The sequence below is a fragment of the Punica granatum genome, chromosome 7 (assembly GCF_007655135.1).
Source record: "Punica granatum isolate Tunisia-2019 chromosome 7, ASM765513v2, whole genome shotgun sequence".
Lineage (NCBI taxonomy): Eukaryota > Viridiplantae > Streptophyta > Magnoliopsida > Myrtales > Lythraceae > Punica > Punica granatum.
This window is the reverse complement of record NC_045133.1, coordinates 872,905-891,400: the sequence shown is the minus strand read 5'-3', so window position 1 is coordinate 891,400 and position 18,496 is coordinate 872,905. Positions and strand designations below refer to the sequence as shown.

General features: G+C 38.1%; 2 protein-coding genes across 3 annotated transcripts; both read left to right on the top strand.

Moving 5' to 3' along the window:
• Window positions 1-2,485, top strand: LOC116213441 (L-type lectin-domain containing receptor kinase S.1-like). The gene is made up of 3 exons (XM_031548383.1): window positions 1-477; window positions 675-1,872; window positions 1,993-2,485. Exons 1-3 carry the CDS (start codon window positions 18-20, stop codon window positions 2,339-2,341), a joined length of 2,007 nt encoding a protein of 668 aa, XP_031404243.1. The 5' UTR covers window positions 1-17; the 3' UTR covers window positions 2,342-2,485.
• A 997-nt stretch (window positions 2,486-3,482) lies between these two features.
• On the top strand, window positions 3,483-7,461 carry LOC116213442 (DEAD-box ATP-dependent RNA helicase 20-like). Of its 2 annotated transcripts, XM_031548384.1 has the most exons (10): window positions 3,483-3,741; window positions 3,871-4,373; window positions 4,482-4,661; window positions 4,753-4,914; window positions 4,984-5,138; window positions 5,364-5,456; window positions 5,584-5,669; window positions 5,749-5,975; window positions 6,716-6,949; window positions 7,056-7,461. In XM_031548384.1, exons 1-10 carry the CDS (start codon window positions 3,686-3,688, stop codon window positions 7,157-7,159), a joined length of 1,800 nt encoding a protein of 599 aa, XP_031404244.1. In that variant the 5' UTR covers window positions 3,483-3,685; the 3' UTR covers window positions 7,160-7,461. The 2 variants fall into 2 exon arrangements, with proteins under 2 accessions (XP_031404244.1, XP_031404245.1); XM_031548385.1 differs by lacking the exons at window positions 6,716-6,949; window positions 7,056-7,461 and adding an exon at window positions 6,476-6,556.
• The last annotated feature ends 11,035 nt before the right edge of the window (window positions 7,462-18,496 follow it).

Here is an 18,496-nt window from a genome sequence, read left to right as displayed (position 1 = left end):
GATAATAAATCAAGGAAATGTCAACAACATCATCATCCTCCCACTCTCACCTAAATTCGATCGACCCAGTTCTCCCTCCTTCTCCAGTCCTAGCCGCCGGCCGCCCACCGGAAGAATCTGCAACCATGTGTTCGCGGCTCTGCCCCATCATCATCTACTTCCTCTTCGTGATCCCCCGCCCCTCCCTTGCCCTCGACTTCCTCTTCGACTCCTTCGCCGGAGCGGGCAATGCCACGCAGATCCTCCTCATCAACGACGCGAGGGTGCAGTCGGGCGTGGTCAAGCTCACTAATGACTCCGTGCAGTTCTCCCATGGCCGCGCCTTCTACCCTTCGAGAATTGCCATGAGAGCTCAGCCCAATTCCACCTCCGTAACCTCCTTCTCGACCCAGTTCGTCTTCTCCGTCCTGCCGCAGATCGCCACCAGCCCTGGCTTTGGCCTCGCCTTCGTCCTCTCCAACTCCACTTCTCCCTCAGGTCCCAAATACTCTATTCTCCTTTATATGAGCTTGCGGCAGGTCCAAGAACATGTGTGGAAGAAGCTCGGTTCGATTCGTGGTTACGAGCTGATCATAATACTGCCTCTAACAGAAATCTCAGACGCCCTTGATATGTATGTTTTGCTTGAATTTCTCTTATTTTGGTCCATCCCCACCCCGTTTGGTGTTCTTCAGGTGCTCTGGCGAGTCAGTACTTTGGTCTGTTCACCAACGCCGCAGTTCCCCCTCCGGCTCCACTCTTAGCAGTCGAATTCGATACAGGGAAGAACCAAGAACTGAAGGACCCCGATGATAACCATGTCGGAATTGATCTCAACAATGTCGAATCAGTGGTGATCCAACCTGCAGGGTACTACAATTCGTCGGGCGACTTTGTTCCGTTTCGCATGAGGACTGGGCAGAATGTCCATGCATGGATTGAACTTGATGGCAACGATTTTGAAATCAATGTGACGATTGCCCCTCTTGGTGTTTCTAGACCATCGAGGCCTTTGATTAGCTATAAGGATCCCAACATATCTAATTATGTGTCCCAGGAGATGTGTGTCGGGTTCTCCGCATCGAAGACTAATTGGGTCGAGGCGCAGAGGGTGCTGGCTTGGAGCTTGAGCGACGTGGGAGTAGCTCGCGACATCAACACTACTAATCTCCCTGTTTTCTTGCCTGAATCTTCTTCCCCGGGTTTATCTGCTGGTGCAATTGCCGGGATTTCTATTGCTTGTGTGATTTTTGTGCTAATCGTTGTGTCCGGGTGTTACTGGTATTGGTGGAGGAGTAAGTCGGGTGAGCAACAAGAGGATGAGGTCGAGGATTGGGAGCTCGAGTATTGGCCTCACAGATTCCCCTATGAGGAACTAATGCGAGCAACTGATGGGTTCTCCAGCAATAGGCTCCTGGGTTCAGGTGGTTTTGGAAGAGTCTACAAAGGAATCCTAGAAAACAACTCTGAAGTCGCAGTTAAGTGCGTGAACCACGACTCGAAACAAGGGCTGAGGGAATTCATGGCCGAGATCTCGAGCATGGGCAGGCTCCAGCACAAGAACCTAGTACAGATGCGGGGTTGGTGTAGGAGAGGCAACGAGCTACTGATCGTCTATGACTACATGCCCAATGGAAGCCTCAACAGATTGATCTTCAATAAATCCGAGAAGCTCTTGGGATGGGAGCAACGCCGGAGGATCCTCTCCGATGTCGCCGAGGGGCTGAACTACCTCCACCACGGGTGGGACCAGGTGGTGATCCACCGGGATATCAAGTCCAGCAATGTGCTGTTGGACTCCGACATGAGAGGGAGGCTCGGAGACTTTGGTCTTGCAAAGTTGTACCAGCACGGCGAAACACCGAACACCACTCGTGTAGTGGGGACGTTGGGGTACTGTCATGACCATAACTAGCAACTAGCAGTTAGTAGTAGTAAGCATATAAAATACCTCTTGCTGAATGCTTGATAAGATCTTGAGTGGACTTACCATGTGGTCGTGATGACATGCAGGTACTTAGCGCCTGAGCTGGTAACGTCGGCGATGCCGTCTCAGTCGAGCGACGTATACAGCTTCGGGGTCGTGGTGCTGGAGGTTGTATGTGGGAGGAGGCCGATAGAAGTCTCTGTCAGATCAGATGACGAGGTAGTTCTGGTCGACTGGGTAAGGAGCCTGTACTCGAGGGGGGCTATCAGCCTGGCAGTGGATGAGAAAATAAAGGGAGTGTGCAGCACACAGGAGGTGGAGACGGTCCTGAAGCTCGGGTTGGCCTGTTGCCACCCTGACCCCACGCGAAGGCCCGGGATAAAAGACGTGGTGGCTCTGCTTCTTGGTGGAGATGAGCCTCAGATTCCTATGTGAATATCTCATAAATTTGTATCTACTTTTTGTTCACAACGCTCTCTACTCCAATATTTTCTACTTGTAAGTTCGTCATTGTACATGGAATCATAAAAATGGGAATTTAGCAGACCGATGTTAATCAGATCCCTTTTCGAGTCAAAACCTCGATGTCTGTCTCCTCGGCGACCATTTATCTGTCTTCTGGAGAAACTCTGTCAATGGTTCGAGGAGAGTCAGATACTGTCACGTACATGCCAAACCTTGAGGCAATCTCTTTCTCAACAGCAAGGCTGCAGCACCAGTACATATATATATATATATATATGATAGAGCAAGCTTTGGCGTTGATGGAAAAACCGAAGATGGATATATCAGCTTTTCTGCGGTGGAATGGCATCGTCGACAACTATCAGAAGTGATATTCAACCCCGTACGCATGCTATGCAGGCAGATCGGGGAGGCCAGGAGTTTAGAGGAGCTTGGGACAACATTACTACTTTGTAAAACGGGCTTAGTAACCCGTCCGGGCAACAGATGTTGGCTCTCTGTGGACAGCTCAGTCTACAATTTTTGCCATAACTCGCTTAGTATGAAGGCCGTGCGCGAGCAATATATATATATATATATAGTAAAATTGTTCGAGTTGAGATCTTATTCTCGAGCGGATGCGCCTGTGGAGCTTCCAAACTGTTACGTGCTGCTGCTTAACTTTTTCGGCAGACCATTGGAGTACCTCATTTTAAATTATAACAAAAATCCATTTAATATAATAACAAAGTTCAAAACTTACACGTTAAAGAGCAGGTCGATGCCGGAAGGGGATTAGGACCGTTTGGATTCAGAGTTAAGTCACTTTAATTTTGATTTTGATTTTGATTGTGGAAAAAAGGCAAATGAAATGTGATTATAAATTTAATTTGGAAAACGTGTGTTTTTGTTATATAGTGTGTTGGGTTAAAGTTAAAATTAAAAATTTTTAAATGAGAAATACATATTTTTATTGTGTTGTGTATTGAATTAAAGTTAAAGTTGAAATTAATTCCCTTTCAATCCAAAACCGCCTTAGCCTCGTCGTGTTTTCACCCGAGGAATAGTCGACTGAGTAGATATTTTCGGTGGGGTCCACCAAAGACAATTGTATATGGTCTGCAAAGTTACCGACTAAAAAGCCACCCTCCATTTCTTTCTCCAGATTCTGGTGCCAAAATTTATCCCCGACGGCCAAACCCTAGCTCTGGGCAGAGGAAGAAATCAATCAAAGCAAAGTGGAGCCGAATTTACCTGCTCTTTGACAGATAAATCATCGAGTTTCTTGGATCCGCATCGACTTGTTCACCGCAAGTGATTAGCCCAACCGCCGTCATGAACCCGGTCGATCCGAGATATGGCGACCCTGCTTCCTACCGCGACAGGAGAAGGTATGTTCTGAGTTGTTATCGAGGCTCTGAATCGATACTTCCTTTATTTGGATCCAATATGAATGCAGGGGTTTTGGTTTTTTTTTTCTTCTTGTGTCCTCTGATTGGTGTTCTTGACGTGACTTGCAGCGGAGGCCTGGCGATTCCACCGATGACGGGCAGTGCTGCTGGTGGCTATGGCCAGGGAGCCCCTGCTCCGGCGGGTTTTGCTTCTTACCCGCCCTTTCAGCCTCCGGCAGGGAGGTTTGATGTTGGTCGGGATGGCGGTGGAAGGATGGTCAATGGGCACGTTAGAGACAGAGGAGGCCATTCGGATCATGTTGGGAGGGGCTTTGGTGGTAGGGGTGGAGGACGTGGTGCCGGTGGAAGGGGATTTGATGGCAGCAGAGGCGGTGGAAGAGGCGGAAGGCATGGTGGGCCACTGCCTAGAGGGGACCTGGACAACGTCTCTCTTCCAAGGCAGGATTTTCGTCACCTGGTGCCTTTTGAGAAGAACTTCTATGTCGAGAGTCCTGCAGTTCGTGCGATGTCTGAGCACGAAGTTATGACGTACCGCTCGAGGAGGGACATTACAGTCGAGGGACATGATATCCCTAAGCCTATTAGAATGTTTCACGAGGCTAATTTTCCTGGTACTCTTGTTTTGCCCCCATTTCTCAAGTTTGTATTAGATTATTGTTACTGCTTCCATATTGTTTGTTCATTTGTGGTTGATGGGTGCTTGTCTCATCAATTTGTAGATTATTGCCTTGAGGTGATTGCCAAGTTGGGTTTTGTTGAGCCAACTCCCATTCAGTCCCAAGGCTGGCCTATGGCTCTAAAAGGAAGAGATTTAATTGGCATTGCCGAGACGGGTTCTGGGAAGACTTTGGCGTATCTTCTTCCGGCATTGGTTCATGTCAGTGCGCAGCCACGTTTAGGTCGGTATTCAGTTGGTGACATCTTTCAATTGGATTTCTGAGATAGTTGGATGGGTGACTCTTAACCTGCCGTATGTATTATTTTATTCAGTTCAAGGTGATGGTCCTATTGTGTTGGTACTTGCACCTACTAGAGAGTTGGCTATGCAAATTCAACAGGAAGCCTTGAAATTCGGATCACATGCAAACATCAGGAGTACATGTATTTATGGTGGTGCCCCCAAGGGACCTCAGATTCGTGATCTCAAGAGAGGTAATTGCAAAATTCTGCTGGATAGTTTCTTCAATATGGGGTTTCCAGACTAAATATTTCTTCATGTAGGTGTTGAGATCGTGATTGCTACTCCTGGGCGTCTGATTGACATGTTAGAAGCTCAGAATACAAACTTACAGAGAGTGACTTACCTTGTCTTGGATGAGGCTGATCGAATGCTTGACATGGGGTTCGAGCCTCAAATAAGGAAGATAATAGGACAGGTATGTTTTTGTTCGGAAAGATGTCATAAATCCCATTCAGTGAAGATGAGTGAAAAATCATAAACTTGTCTCTTTAAGGAAAGATTAAGGGAGGTGTCATTTACCCAAAGGAAGAAATATTCATGGGCTGTATTATCCTCACCACCTTATTCTTGTCGCTCTTGGATGCCGTGTGAATTTTATTGGGTTTTGTCTTTATTGCTTATTCTACTTTTCTTTTTACAGATTCGACCAGATAGGCAAACATTGTACTGGAGTGCCACATGGCCAAGGGAGGTCGAGACTCTGGCTAGACAATTCCTGCGTAATGCATATAAGGTTGATCTTGTTTCACCAATATACATCTTTATGATTGCAGGCAGTTGTATTTGCCTCTAGAATGTAAATATTTGCTTAATAGCTCATCTTTGGTAAATGGTCATTAAATATTATGATGTGTATGTAGGTGATCATTGGGTCTCCTGATCTGAAGGCAAACCAATCCATAAATCAGGTGGTTGAAGTAGTGAGGGAGGTGGAGAAATACCACAGGTTTGTGCTTGGTAATTATTCACTTACTAATTAGAAGGTAATGTGCTGAGATAATCTCGAGTATCTATTTCTCATGCAGATTAATCAGGCTGCTCAATGAAGTTATGGACGGGAGTCGAATCCTGATTTTCATGGAAACAAAGAAGGGATGCGATCAAGTCACCAAGCAACTGAGAATGGATGGGTGGCCAGCGCTATCCATCCACGGAGACAAGAACCAGGCCGAGAGGGACTGGGTCTTGTCCGAGTTTAAGAGTGGCAGGAGTCCTGTGATGACGGCCACAGATGTTGCTGCCAGGGGTCTTGGTAGGATTACTGTGTATTAGGAATAGGAGTCTACGTCTCTCATGTTTCGGGATTCCAGAAATCCAAAGGATAGGCGAGTCTGCCGGCTGCTCTCCAGTTTCCCAGTATAAAGAATGTGGTTTGGGTCGAGGGAGGTGCCATTTTTTTCAGATTATCTTCTTAGCCCACAACCACACATCATTCTTTTGCCAGTGAGATGAGATCTTAAAAGGCAAAAAATCATGGCATAATTAGAATGTCCCGTGAGATGTATCTGCTGCATTACTGCCTGATTCTTTTGGTTAGTGATGCATTTTACAGAGAACTGGCCTGGTTTCAGAGGTTTTGTGTGTTAGATCGACTGCCTGATCATTTTATTTGGGGGTACTATATTAACACTGGCAAATGCACAATGGAACTGTATGAAATGGCATGACCCTTGCTTCAAGTGTCTTAGTCTGACAGTTGAGGATGTTATCATTGCCCATCCACAGTTCACAAAGCTGGTTTATCGTTGGCAGGCCGGTTGACTCAGAAAATTTGTATGCTTAGTTGGATTGGATTTGGAGTGAGTTGGTGATGGAGAAATGCTGCTCCTTATCCCTGCGAAAAAGGTCAAGGTGGGCACATTTTAAGTGATGGAATGTGTTTATCGTTAAGTTTGATCTCTTCTTGGATCTTCAGGGAGTGCAGGGATAAGGAGTTATGGTGTTTCTATCACGGGTCTTTATCTCACTGATGCGAACTTTTTTGAATTGCAGATGTTAAGGATATAAAATGTGTGATCAACTATGATTTCCCAACGAGCCTGGAAGATTACATCCATAGGATTGGGCGAACAGGCCGTGCAGGAGCAAGGGGAACTGCCTACACTTTCCTCACGGATTCAAATGCGAAGTTTGCGAGGGAGCTCATTAAGATCTTGCAAGAAGCAGGGCAGGTTGTGTCTCCTGCTTTGTCCAACTTGGCCCGATCATCAGCTGCCTCCCGTGGAGGTGAATCGGATTTTTCTTATCGCACTCCAATGAACAATTTGGCGATTCTTTGCAGCAGGGCAAATGTGGTGTTGTATTGTTTAATGTTTTGAATCTGGTATTGCAGGTTCTGGTGGTGGGTTCCGTTCAAGAGGACGAGGTGGCTATGGGAGCAGGTCACTCATTTCGGGATCAAACACTGTTCCTGTCGGCGGAAGGAGGCCTTGGTAATCTGGGAAGATACATCTATGTCGGCTTTCCGTATGAGTCGGCATGACTTATTGTTTGTGCCTGTATTGCAGCTGCAATATCTCTACTGTCAGCTGTCTATGTTTAGACTTCAGTGTAGTACAGTTGTAGAGGAAGTAATGTCTCTGCTCTGTATGATTTTTTTAAGACAAGTAATTATTTTGCTCGAGTCGCCAGATTTGGATCCTTTCCCGTTGCATCTGTAGTTCACCTGGAACAAAGAAACCATCTATATCAATACAAACTTCAGCACTATACAGTCGATCGGGTCCGGTTTCCTTGAACTGTTTGATGATCTACTCTCTTTTGTCATGTGTTGTGGATCTGAATCTTGTGATGGCATAAAATTCCACCGTCCATTGTAATGCATTACCACTAAGGTAGGCGGTCTGAACCGTATCCCATCTTCTCCACTGTCGTTGCATACTCAACCTCTCTTACTTTGCGTATTAAACTTAAATTATATTAAACTTAGTGGGACATATATTCTTTTCTTTTCATTCTTTTTTATATTATTATTATTTAATTCTCTAAGACTCGTTTCAAATCTCAATCATTATTTAACTATTCATTTATATTTTTTATTTATTTATTTATAAACTCGTCTCAACCAATATGTAGCGAGTACCGAATTTGATGGGACACCTGCATACCCATCTTTCTTCCTTAGTTTTTCTTTTTCTTTTTGCTTTTTCAAACGTTTTCAATCCAATTTAATGCATTTGTCAAAAACAATATTTAATTATGTGTGTTGAATATGTTAATTTCACATTGAAAAAATGAACGAATATTCATAGGTTTATATGAGACTTGAATACCACCACTTATCAATTTGAACTTTTAAGTGAATATGGACTCAGATCCATATAAGCCTATAAAAATTTAATATGGTATCAGAGTCAAGTTAAGCGTATACACGCCCACGCGTGTGTATGCATTCACACCACGTCAGACTCAATATATCTGAGTACAGCCAGAATGTGTCTCGTGTTAGTGTTCCCCTTCGCCCGAGCACGGAAGATAAGCCAAGCTCAAGATCAATTGTTGAAGGTGGATGTTTAAGGGCATGTGACAACGTGTAGGCAGAAATATATCACGCATTACACGTGAGGGCAGGTGTTGAGGATGTTAATACCACATTGAAAAAATGAATGAATATCCATTGGTTTATATGAGATTTGGGTACCACCACTTATCAATTTGAGCTTTTAAGTAGATATGAGTTTAGGTCTGTATAAGCCTATAGAAATTTAATACGGTATCAGAGTCAAATTAAGCGTATGCGTGCCCACCCGCGTGCACGCATCCACACCACGCCAGGTCTAATATGTCCGAGTACAAACAAGAATGCGCTTCGTGTCAGTGTTCCCCCTCGCCCGAGCATAGAAGATGAGCCTAACTCGAGATCAATTGTTGAGGGCGGGTGTTTAAGGGCACGTAACAACGTGTAGGCTGAAATAGACCACACGTTGCACATAGGGGTGGGTGTTGAGGGTGTTAATCCCATATTGAAAAAATAAATGAATATCCATGGGTTTATATGAGATTTCGGTACTACCACTTATCAGCTTGAACTTTTAAGTGAATATGGACTCAGATCCATATATGCCTATGGAAATTTAATAGTGTGATCTTCGACTTAGGCTTGGGAGATATCGGCTTTTGTTAACTATATTAGGCCTTTTGTGCTACACTGACGGGATCAGTGCGTGTGCTGGTTGTTCAGTTTATCTGATATGTTCGTGGTTAAACACGAGAGTCCGAACATTTCGTAACGAGGGTGACAATGTTACCATCATTGTTGTCCACTATTAACTCATAAAAAATGTTAAACATAAAAGTCTTAACACTACCGATGATCTATTATATATGTTTAATTAAAGAAAAAACTAACAAAACAGTCATTGAAAGATTTTAAAACTAACAAATTACTACCTGAAAGAATTTTTCGAACAAAACGATCATTCAAAGAGCAGAATCCATAACGTTTTGCTACTACCGTCAAAATTATGTTAGTGTCGTTACGGAAAAATGACATGAATGCTTATGTGACATCTAGTGGACAAACGACTCCGATTAATGTGGCACTTGCCCAAGAGCGACGTCGTTTGTTCTCATTCAAAAACCGACCATTTATAGGGGAAAAAAAAAAGAAAAAGGTTACCTGCCCAAAACGACGCCGACTTCGCCCTACTTGCCTCCCCCAACCGAACGATGATGTCGTTCCTCCCCCCCGCCCCCACCGAACGACGTCGTCGCCATCATCTCCTTCCTCCCTCATACGCAATCAAAATTAGGGCAAGAAATCAAAATTATGGATTTCTCACCCCTATTCTTCATGATTGCAGGTTGGAGAGGCTCTGATAGGGCACCGTCATTTACTCACTCGTACTGAAATCGACAAGATCAAATGACGATCTGGTTTGTCTACTTCGAGGTTCGTCGACCTTCACTCGATTTGGCTTGATTAGAGCTCGCTTTCTAGTTGCTCAATGTCTCAGTCCATCGATGGGAACTTTGCTTTCCAGTTGGGAAGTGTCCCTGTCCTTTTCACTTCTTGAAAAAATAAAGAAACCCAAAAGAAAGAAGAGAAATTGGGTCATCTTTGCCGAGAGAGGCTTTGGAGAAATCCCTAATTTTGATTTCTTGCCCTAATTTTGATTGTAGATGGAGGAGGGAGGGGGTGATGGTGACGACGTCGTTCGGTGGGGGCGGGGGAGAGGAACAACGTCGTCGTTTGGTTAGGGGAGGGGAGTGGGGCGAGGACGGTGTCGTTTTGGGCAAGTAACCTTTGTTTTTTTTAAACGGTCGGTTTTTGAATGAGCACAAACGACATCGCTTCTGAGCAAGTGCTACGTTAATTGGAGTCATTTGTCCACTAGATGCCATATAAGCGTCCATGTCATTTTTCCGTAACGACATTAATGAAATTTTGACGGTGGTAGTAAAACATTATGGATTCTGATCTTTGAACGATCATTTTATTCGAAAAATTCTTTCAAATAGTAATTTATTAGTTTTAAAATTTTTAAATGATTATTTTGTTAGTTTTCTCTTAATTAAATAATTAATGGTCGTCTCAATCAGTATTTATGTGGTGAGTACCGAATTTGATGGGACACCCGCATACCCATCTTTCTTTCTTTTCTTTTTTCTTTTTTTATAATTTTCGCATTTTTTCTTTTAAACGTTTTTATATATTAGACAGAAAAGTCTCAACACTCCTGATGAGTTATTATGTATGTCTCTTTCTAAGAGCTTATAATCATGGATTCAAACCATTATAGTCACTCTTTCTATTTTTATTTTTTTTTAGATTTTCACAATTTTCGTAGTTAGTCGTCCCTCATTTACGATTTTCATATGATGTGGTTGTTCTCATTTTCTGCTTTACTCAGATCTTATTTATGATTTCAATGTTAATAGTATTCTTTCAAATAGATAAGAGAATTTCTATATTTACTCAATTAAGGTACCTAGGACGCGTATATTAAACTATATAGGTACTTAGAGCATGTATATTAAACTATATAGAAATTATGATATCAATAAAATAATTACTAATTGAATAATTAAATCTCGTCTCGATTAATATTTCTGTAATAGATACTCGATTGATGGGACAACCCGCGTGCCATCTTCCTTCTTCTTTGTGTGTTTTTCCTTTTATTTATATACACAATGTTCTTAATATAACAGAAAAGTTCAGCAGCTTTCTTAGAACCATTTTTTTTTGTTTCTTTCAAATTTGCATAATTTTCCACCCTTAGTGCGATCATTCTCATTTTTTTCCTTCACTTAATCTTATATATGTTTTCAATGTTAAAAGCACTTCTCTTTAAAAAAAATGTTTTGGTATTTACTCCCTTAGGACATTTAGAGTATGTATATTAAACGATATAAAAATTATAATATCAATAAATTAACTAATTAAATAATTATATCTCGTCTCAATCAGTATTTATAGGGCAAGTACTGGATTGATGGGACGCCCGCGTGGCGTGCCATTTTCCTTCCTTCTTGTATTTTCCCTTTTAAACGTTTTATATATGTTTTAATTTTTCTTATAAAAACAGTAAATTTCAATAACTTCCTAAGAGCCCCTTTTTTTATTTCTCTTAATTTTTTTACAGTTTTCCGTCGTTATTGCCTTATTAATAATTTTCCCGATGACGTGACCGTTCTCATTTTTTTCCTTCACTTACTCTTATTTAGGATCTCAATATTAGTGGCAATTCTCTTTTTTTGGGTAGGTAGTAGCAATTCTTTTTTAAGAAAGTTAAAGTAATTCCAAATTCACTCTATTGAGGCATTTGGAGTGAGTATATTAGAATACACAAAAATTATAATATCAATATAAATTAAATAATTAAATATCGTTCCAATTATGTATTTCTACGACGAATACTGTGGATTGATGGGACCGCGCATTCCATCTTCATTCATTTTTGTGTTTTTCCTTTTAAACATTTATATATATATATATATATATATAAGTTTCCAAATAAGACAGAAAAGTTGAACAACTCCCGAAAGCTTTTTTTTTTTAATTTATCATAAAATTTCACAATTTTCGTCCTCCATCCCTTATTCACAATTTCCAGTAGGACTTCTCTTTCAAAAAAAAAAAGAGTATTTTTATATTTACTCTGCTGCGGCATTTAGAGTATATATATTAAACTATACATAAATTATAATATCAATAAATAATATCACATAAAGAAATATGAAAAAATTATTTTGGTTGTGGTTTTTTTTGATAATCGTAGTAATACAGAACCCATGAAAAATTTTAAAATTCAGTTGAATTTAAATGATGATCAAGATGATAATAGTATAATGTAATTAAAAATTGAAAAATAAATAAGTGCTTAATTTTAGTTGGTGACAACAATGAGTTTTATAAATCTAGCATTAAATCATGATCAAACGTTAATGTTATTGAAAAGTTGTAAACCTCGGCGATACAATGTAACAAATCATATTGAATATTGCATAGATACAGATATAGCTCGAGATTTTTTGGGAAAAAAATTGGCATGAGAATTTTAAAAGCAATTAGAGAGCTCTCAATTTTATTTATTTATTTATTTATTTGTGTAGTTCTTGAAAAGAAAGTAAAGGACAATCCGACCTGTGGCCGTAATGAAATGCAGGTCCTCGTGCTAGTTAACTTAATAATAGGTCAGATTATGATCAGAAATTCCCCTGCCTGCCTAGAAAACTGAATTAGGATCCAATAAATTAGAGTTAATCTACTCATAAATCAAATGGATATCTATCGTATGACTATTTCCTCATGAGAGGTGCCGTGTATATCCTAAAGACAGATATTGACTTATCGGGTCGATCTAATGTGGGCAAGGCCCGGGGACTTGATGGTATGTCTCTGAACGAAGAAATGCATGTTCCTCTTATTAGTGTACATTTCTATTACCAACTTTTATTAAAGTTCGGCCCTACATGAGTTCTTGTTTGTCTTATTATGAACTGTGCAGGCCCCATCCTTTTCTGTCTGGTCCTGTTCTTGTAGTAAGTTCACTTGAACGGGATAGAAGCCTTGCATGGTTTTGAAATAGGTAAGGTGGTGGGCTCTCTTTTTTGTTGTGGCGGGCCCCAATTTTTGCCGTAAATGGTGGGCTCCCTACCTAGCCTTTGTGGATATATATATCTCATAGTGGTTATCAAAGTAAATACATATATGTCTCTCTCTCTCTCGATATATATATATATTGATTTATCCATAAAGTAAAGCATAGTGCAAGGAGATGGCCTTCCTGCCCTTTAGGAACCAATTTGAAGTTCTTTGATTATTGTGGGCACTTTGAATTATATGCAGATAACAACTTGCCACTTGCTTATTGTATACAAATGATCCATTTGTGCGCGACTGTCCATCGTCCACTACTTTTTTTAGCGTTGATGAGACGTTTCGCCCGACTTTTTAACCTGTCCGATAGTCAAACTTTTTCATGACCTATATACTATGCAGGATGGCACGCGATAGTATTGTCTAAGAATATGACTTTCTTGGCCGGGGGGGGGGAGAATCTTATGTCCTTATCCTGCCCATAGATTGTCAAATCTACTTATTTAGCAACGAATTAAAGCATACGACCTTGTATAGAAACTCCACCCCTAGCTGCTAAAATCTATATACCCGCGCGAGGGCACAATCATAATATTGGATGTCTAACGTCGAATATCACTCTACTTTATGAATTGAGATGAGATCATTGGTAAATATAATTAATTAAGAAAGGAAATGGACAAAAATCCACTGCTACTTTCATTTCATATACTACCATTAATGGAGGTAGGTGTAGGAGAGATGAGTCAGCTTGTCTTTCCTTTTTAACTTTTAAAGTGTGAGGGAGTGAGTGAGGGACAGAGCATCATTATCAAGTGGATGTCATTTTTGGTTCCCACCCTAATTATCATCGCGAGCTCCCTTTCAAGAAGGATGACCCCGATAGGTAGTTTAAAAAGGCGCCCATTATAATATCTGACACACATGATAATGATATATATATATAATTTTAAAAAATATTCATTATAACCCAATTAAATTAGGTTGCTGATCTAATGACATGACTTCCACAATAAAAATTTAAAATTGTGTCTGCATGAAATAACGTTGGAGAATATCATTCGATGACCCATTTGCACAACATGTATTACCGGACTTGCCCGTTCCATGACTGTGGAAGATATTTACATGAACCGTGAGAATTAATTGGATGAATTGGGAGCAATCCTCGTCATAAAAGAACCTTTAATCATTATAGCTTATTAAATTGACTACTACTAGCCTATATAGCTATAATTATAAGCCCTGATATTTTATGTCCAAAAATGCTATTTCCTCCGACTTTTCATCCTCCGAATGGCCGAACCTCTCAGCAATTACAAATGCCCCTGCTTTATGTTGAAATTACAAGATTGCCACTATGAGTGTGTCGGCAGAAAATCGCAGGAATTGGTCGGAGGAATTAGCATCTCTCTTTTATATCATAGTTGACATCCTGCTTCTCCCACTTCATCTTATAACCTATCTGTGGAGGAAAAATAATGAAGTGTGATAAGCTTTTAGCTTAGCTTTTAGAATGTCAATGGTTGCATTTCCTTCTCAGTGCGATGGCTTTTCCTCTACTAGTCAATGCTGAGCTCAACTTACACTTACAGCTATAGCTTCTCGGTGGGAGTAGTCAACCACATTGATAAGTACACTGAAGTCAATACAAATCCATGTTTAGAAATCTAAATAGGTAATAATCTCGATTTATTTTGAGACTATTGGTAATTTCTTTTTAATAACAATTATAAGGGACCCAGACATAGACAAGGCTAGTCGAAAAGAAATAAAGGGGCACTGAAAATCCTATTGATGTGAAATTGATCTTGAAACGTCATAGTTTTGTGTGGAAATTGGAAACACGTGTCATAGTACAAGGCTAATTGAAAAGAAATAAATGGACACTGAAAATCCCATTGATGTGAAATCGGCCTTGAAACGTCATAATTTTGTATGAAAATTGAAAATACGTGCCACTGCATTATATTTTTCATGAAAAGTCCTTTTTCTTAGTCATAAAACTTCTAAAAATAAAGATTCATGGTAAAGAAGATGTAACTATTTGAATATCGTATCTATCAAAATGAAAAATAAGTCATATATTTCAAAAAAGAAGAAGAAGAAAAATATGGAATCTTATCTTATATATCTTATACATGGAATCTTATCTTATATATCTTATACTATTATTTAATCAAAAACTGCAATTACTACTATATTTATATGTTACAATTGAAAAGTCAAAAGTACCCCTTATCTTGGTAATTTAAATATGATGATATAATTTAAAATAAAGAGAAGAATTGAATGAAAATATTTTCGACTTAATACTATTTTCCTTTTATATTTTGTCTCATGTGTCTACTTTGCTTTATTCCCTTAACCTCTCAATTCCACATGCTATCACATTACTTTTATATCTTTTTTAAATTCCATCTCCAATTCTTACACTTAACTCTTTTTTTTTCCTTTTCCAAAGTAATTCAACTATGATTGTATTGGAAATAAGAAAACATCACCATGGGAACGCTATACACGCGAATTAGCCATTCTATGCACTGAGAAGTTTCTAATATATATAAATGCAGCGCATATGGAATAAAAAATTTATTGTTTACATAATTATTCAATATTTATTTTTGGTAATTGTGGAAAAAATAAGAAACTCATAAAGGCCATTAATTCTGCTTGTAATCTTTATGTTAATTTTTTTTAGATTTTTTGCTTTTTCTAGCAAAGAAATAATAGATCTTTTATTAATTCCTATATTCGGTACATAACTTCAGAAAATGTTGTACACATATATAGAATGATATTCTAAGAATCGCTCTTTTCTTTTTTTGGATAAAAGAAAAACAACTGTAAACTTAAAAATCCAGTTGTATCTCAAGCACATAACAAACATACCATGCAAAAGAAGCTCAAAGTTTAATTAAAATTTTCGCTTTATATAAAGAGATTATCTTTCTAAGACAACTGCTCCCTTAACCCCATTACATATTTATTTCCACAAATATATAAATATATATTATTTTTTGAGATTTATTAAAGGATACAGATAGGTGAAATGAATGCATAGTATCGGTATGGGCCATAATTTCTTGGACAAAATTGGAAGAAGACAGGTAAAACATTAATTGTACAACATTACATATATATAGGAAGGCAAAATTAATTACATGGAGATCTCTCGAGAAGAATAGACAAAAAAGGAAAAGAATAAAAATAAAAATAAATACTATAATAATATACTGCAGCTGTAGCTTTAATTTTTCTCAATTAATTCCTTGGCCTTTTCTTCCTGTACATGCCTACTCAGAGCAGTACAAAATATGGTGAGACCCTGGAATGAAAATTCCGAAGAAAAGGAGTCCTTATATGCAAATATGCATATCCCAATGGACTTATCATGCTAATGTCACGAAGTCGACGTATATATATTTGGCTTCTAATGCATTGTCATATTATTAACCCCTCCTCCCCTTATCATGCTGGTCCCCTTTGATAAGACCCCCAAAATATGCATGACCACATCTTGAACTCAATTTCAAAAAGACGAAGCAAAACGCCAATCCGTAAATGTTGACGTCGGTTACAGTCGGATTAGGACTTCTCAATACTCATCATGTAGTCCCAAGGTTGCATGTTTTCCTCGCAACCATTATAATTCTCTATATATGTACGCACTTGTCGTGTCTGTTCGAGGTCTTGTATATTCACTGTGCCACTCGAGTTGCTCTTTCCTCAGCAATCTAATATTATCCTAAAGGGAAAAAATTTGAAAACATTATGTTAGTCATATGAGGTAATTGCATCTCCATCCTTGAGAACAAAACAAGAACATGCATAAAAATTCCTAAATGATCATTTCTAGTAATAATACAATGGAAAAGAAATAATATAAATTATTTTATTATACATATTTATGATCACTATCTCGATTGATAATACTTTCAAACCATGATATGATACCGAGACTAGCCCTGGTATTGACGAGCATTATCATGTATTTATAAGTTCAAATATCGAATTTTTTTTTACAGTTTTATGAGTTTAACATGCTTATATCTCCACTTAACTATCCGAGAATAGATACCTAACAAATTTTTTTTTTATTGGTAGGAGTTTACAATCTTGCAATTTTTAAAAAAATATAGATGTATGTGACGATAAATAAAATAAATGAGACGATAATAAATAAGGAAAAATAGTTTGAAAAATCAATTACTTTCATGAAATTCATCGATCTACCAATTTTTTTTTAAAAAAATTTTGGTTTGAAAAATTACAATATTTACCTTCATTTTTCTGATCTACCAATCATTTAATTGAGCCGTTAAAACCGTTAACGTGGCCGTTAACAGCGCTGATGTGGCAAACGGTTGCTTACGTGGATGATATGTCACAAGCTTTTTTAACCTAAAAAATCACATAGTTTTCTTTTTTCCCCTCATCTACCAAAATATCAATAACTTTAAAAAATCACATAGTTTATTTATGTTCCATCGTCTATCAAAATATGACTTCTTTAAAAAATCACATATAACAAAATATGGCTTTTTTGAATGATTATAAGTTTGAATTATGAATTTATATATATGTATGTTGATTTGAATGTTAAAATAATTTTTAACTGAAAAGAAGCATTAAAACAATTCACAAGTTTGTCATTTGCAAATCAAAATAATATTTATATATTTTGCCTATTAAATAATATAGAATTTAGACATATTATACTGCAAAAGCAATAACCATGCCAAAATAATCATTCTAACAAAACTTGTACACACCAACATCCATAAAATTTTAGCATGGTTGAACTTGTTGGACCTTGGGACCGAATACTTCAGCATAGTTCAACTTATCTTGGCATGGTTATTTTGGCATGGTTCATGTAAATATAGATTTATGGGACCAATTGTTATTAATAATGCGGATGTGATGAAAATACTGAAGATAGAAACTCATCACATCTACATTATCCAAATTTAACACCTAAACTACAAACACAAAATTGAAAAATCCTAAAAAAGTTTTGTGTGAGAAAAAAATAAATAGTTGAACTCAGATAAAAAAATCTAACTGTGAATGTACCAAAAATCAAACTACAGACATGCGAAAAAATAATGATCGATCTCATATATCTATATCTATATGCTTTAAAAATAAAACTAAAATTCATTTTTATAAAAAATAAAAAATAAGAGAAAATAATGGCCGGTTTCACAAATTTATATTTATTTGTCTTTAAAATTTAAAATTAAAAAATTAACAAATAAAGAAAACTTAGAAAAATGATAAAATAATGAACGAGTTCACAAATCTATATTTATATAATTCTAAAATTCAAAATTTTATTATTTAGGAAAATCTCAAAAGATCGAGAAAGTTCCATTCAAAAATGAAGTTTGTTTTAGGACAATCTAGCACAAGCAACTTTTATCCTGCTTTCATAGATAGGTATACAGATAGGAACTTAGACATATTATATAATAACCATATGACAGAAATTATGTCCGGCAAGTTAAACCATGCTAAAATTTTATAGAAGTTGAGGTAAACAAGTTTCTATTTGAATGGTTATTCTTTCCAGTATAATATATCTGAGTTTATATATTACTTAATGTGATAATAAATATGGATTTTCTTTTGATTTGCAAATGACGAACTTATAACTGTTGTAACACTTTTTTTTCTGTTAAAAATTCATTTAACATTCAAATCAACATACATATAACTGTTGG

Excerpts from the sequence above, each read along its gene's own strand:
- LOC116213442 (XM_031548384.1), top strand. The coding sequence starts at position 3,686 with ATGAACCCGGTCGATCCGAGATATGGCGACCCTGCTTCCTACCGCGAC. Across the intron at positions 3,742-3,870 it reads TCCTACCGCGACAGGAGAAG|CGGAGGCCTGGCGATTCCAC; the intron begins GTATGTTCTGAG and ends CGTGACTTGCAG. Across the intron at positions 5,670-5,748 it reads GAGGTGGAGAAATACCACAG|ATTAATCAGGCTGCTCAATG; the intron begins GTTTGTGCTTGG and ends TTTCTCATGCAG.
- LOC116213441 (XM_031548383.1), top strand. The coding sequence starts at position 18 with ATGTCAACAACATCATCATCCTCCCACTCTCACCTAAATTCGATCGAC. Across the intron at positions 478-674 it reads CAACTCCACTTCTCCCTCAG|GTGCTCTGGCGAGTCAGTAC; the intron begins GTCCCAAATACT and ends GGTGTTCTTCAG. Across the intron at positions 1,873-1,992 it reads CGTGTAGTGGGGACGTTGGG|GTACTTAGCGCCTGAGCTGG; the intron begins GTACTGTCATGA and ends GATGACATGCAG.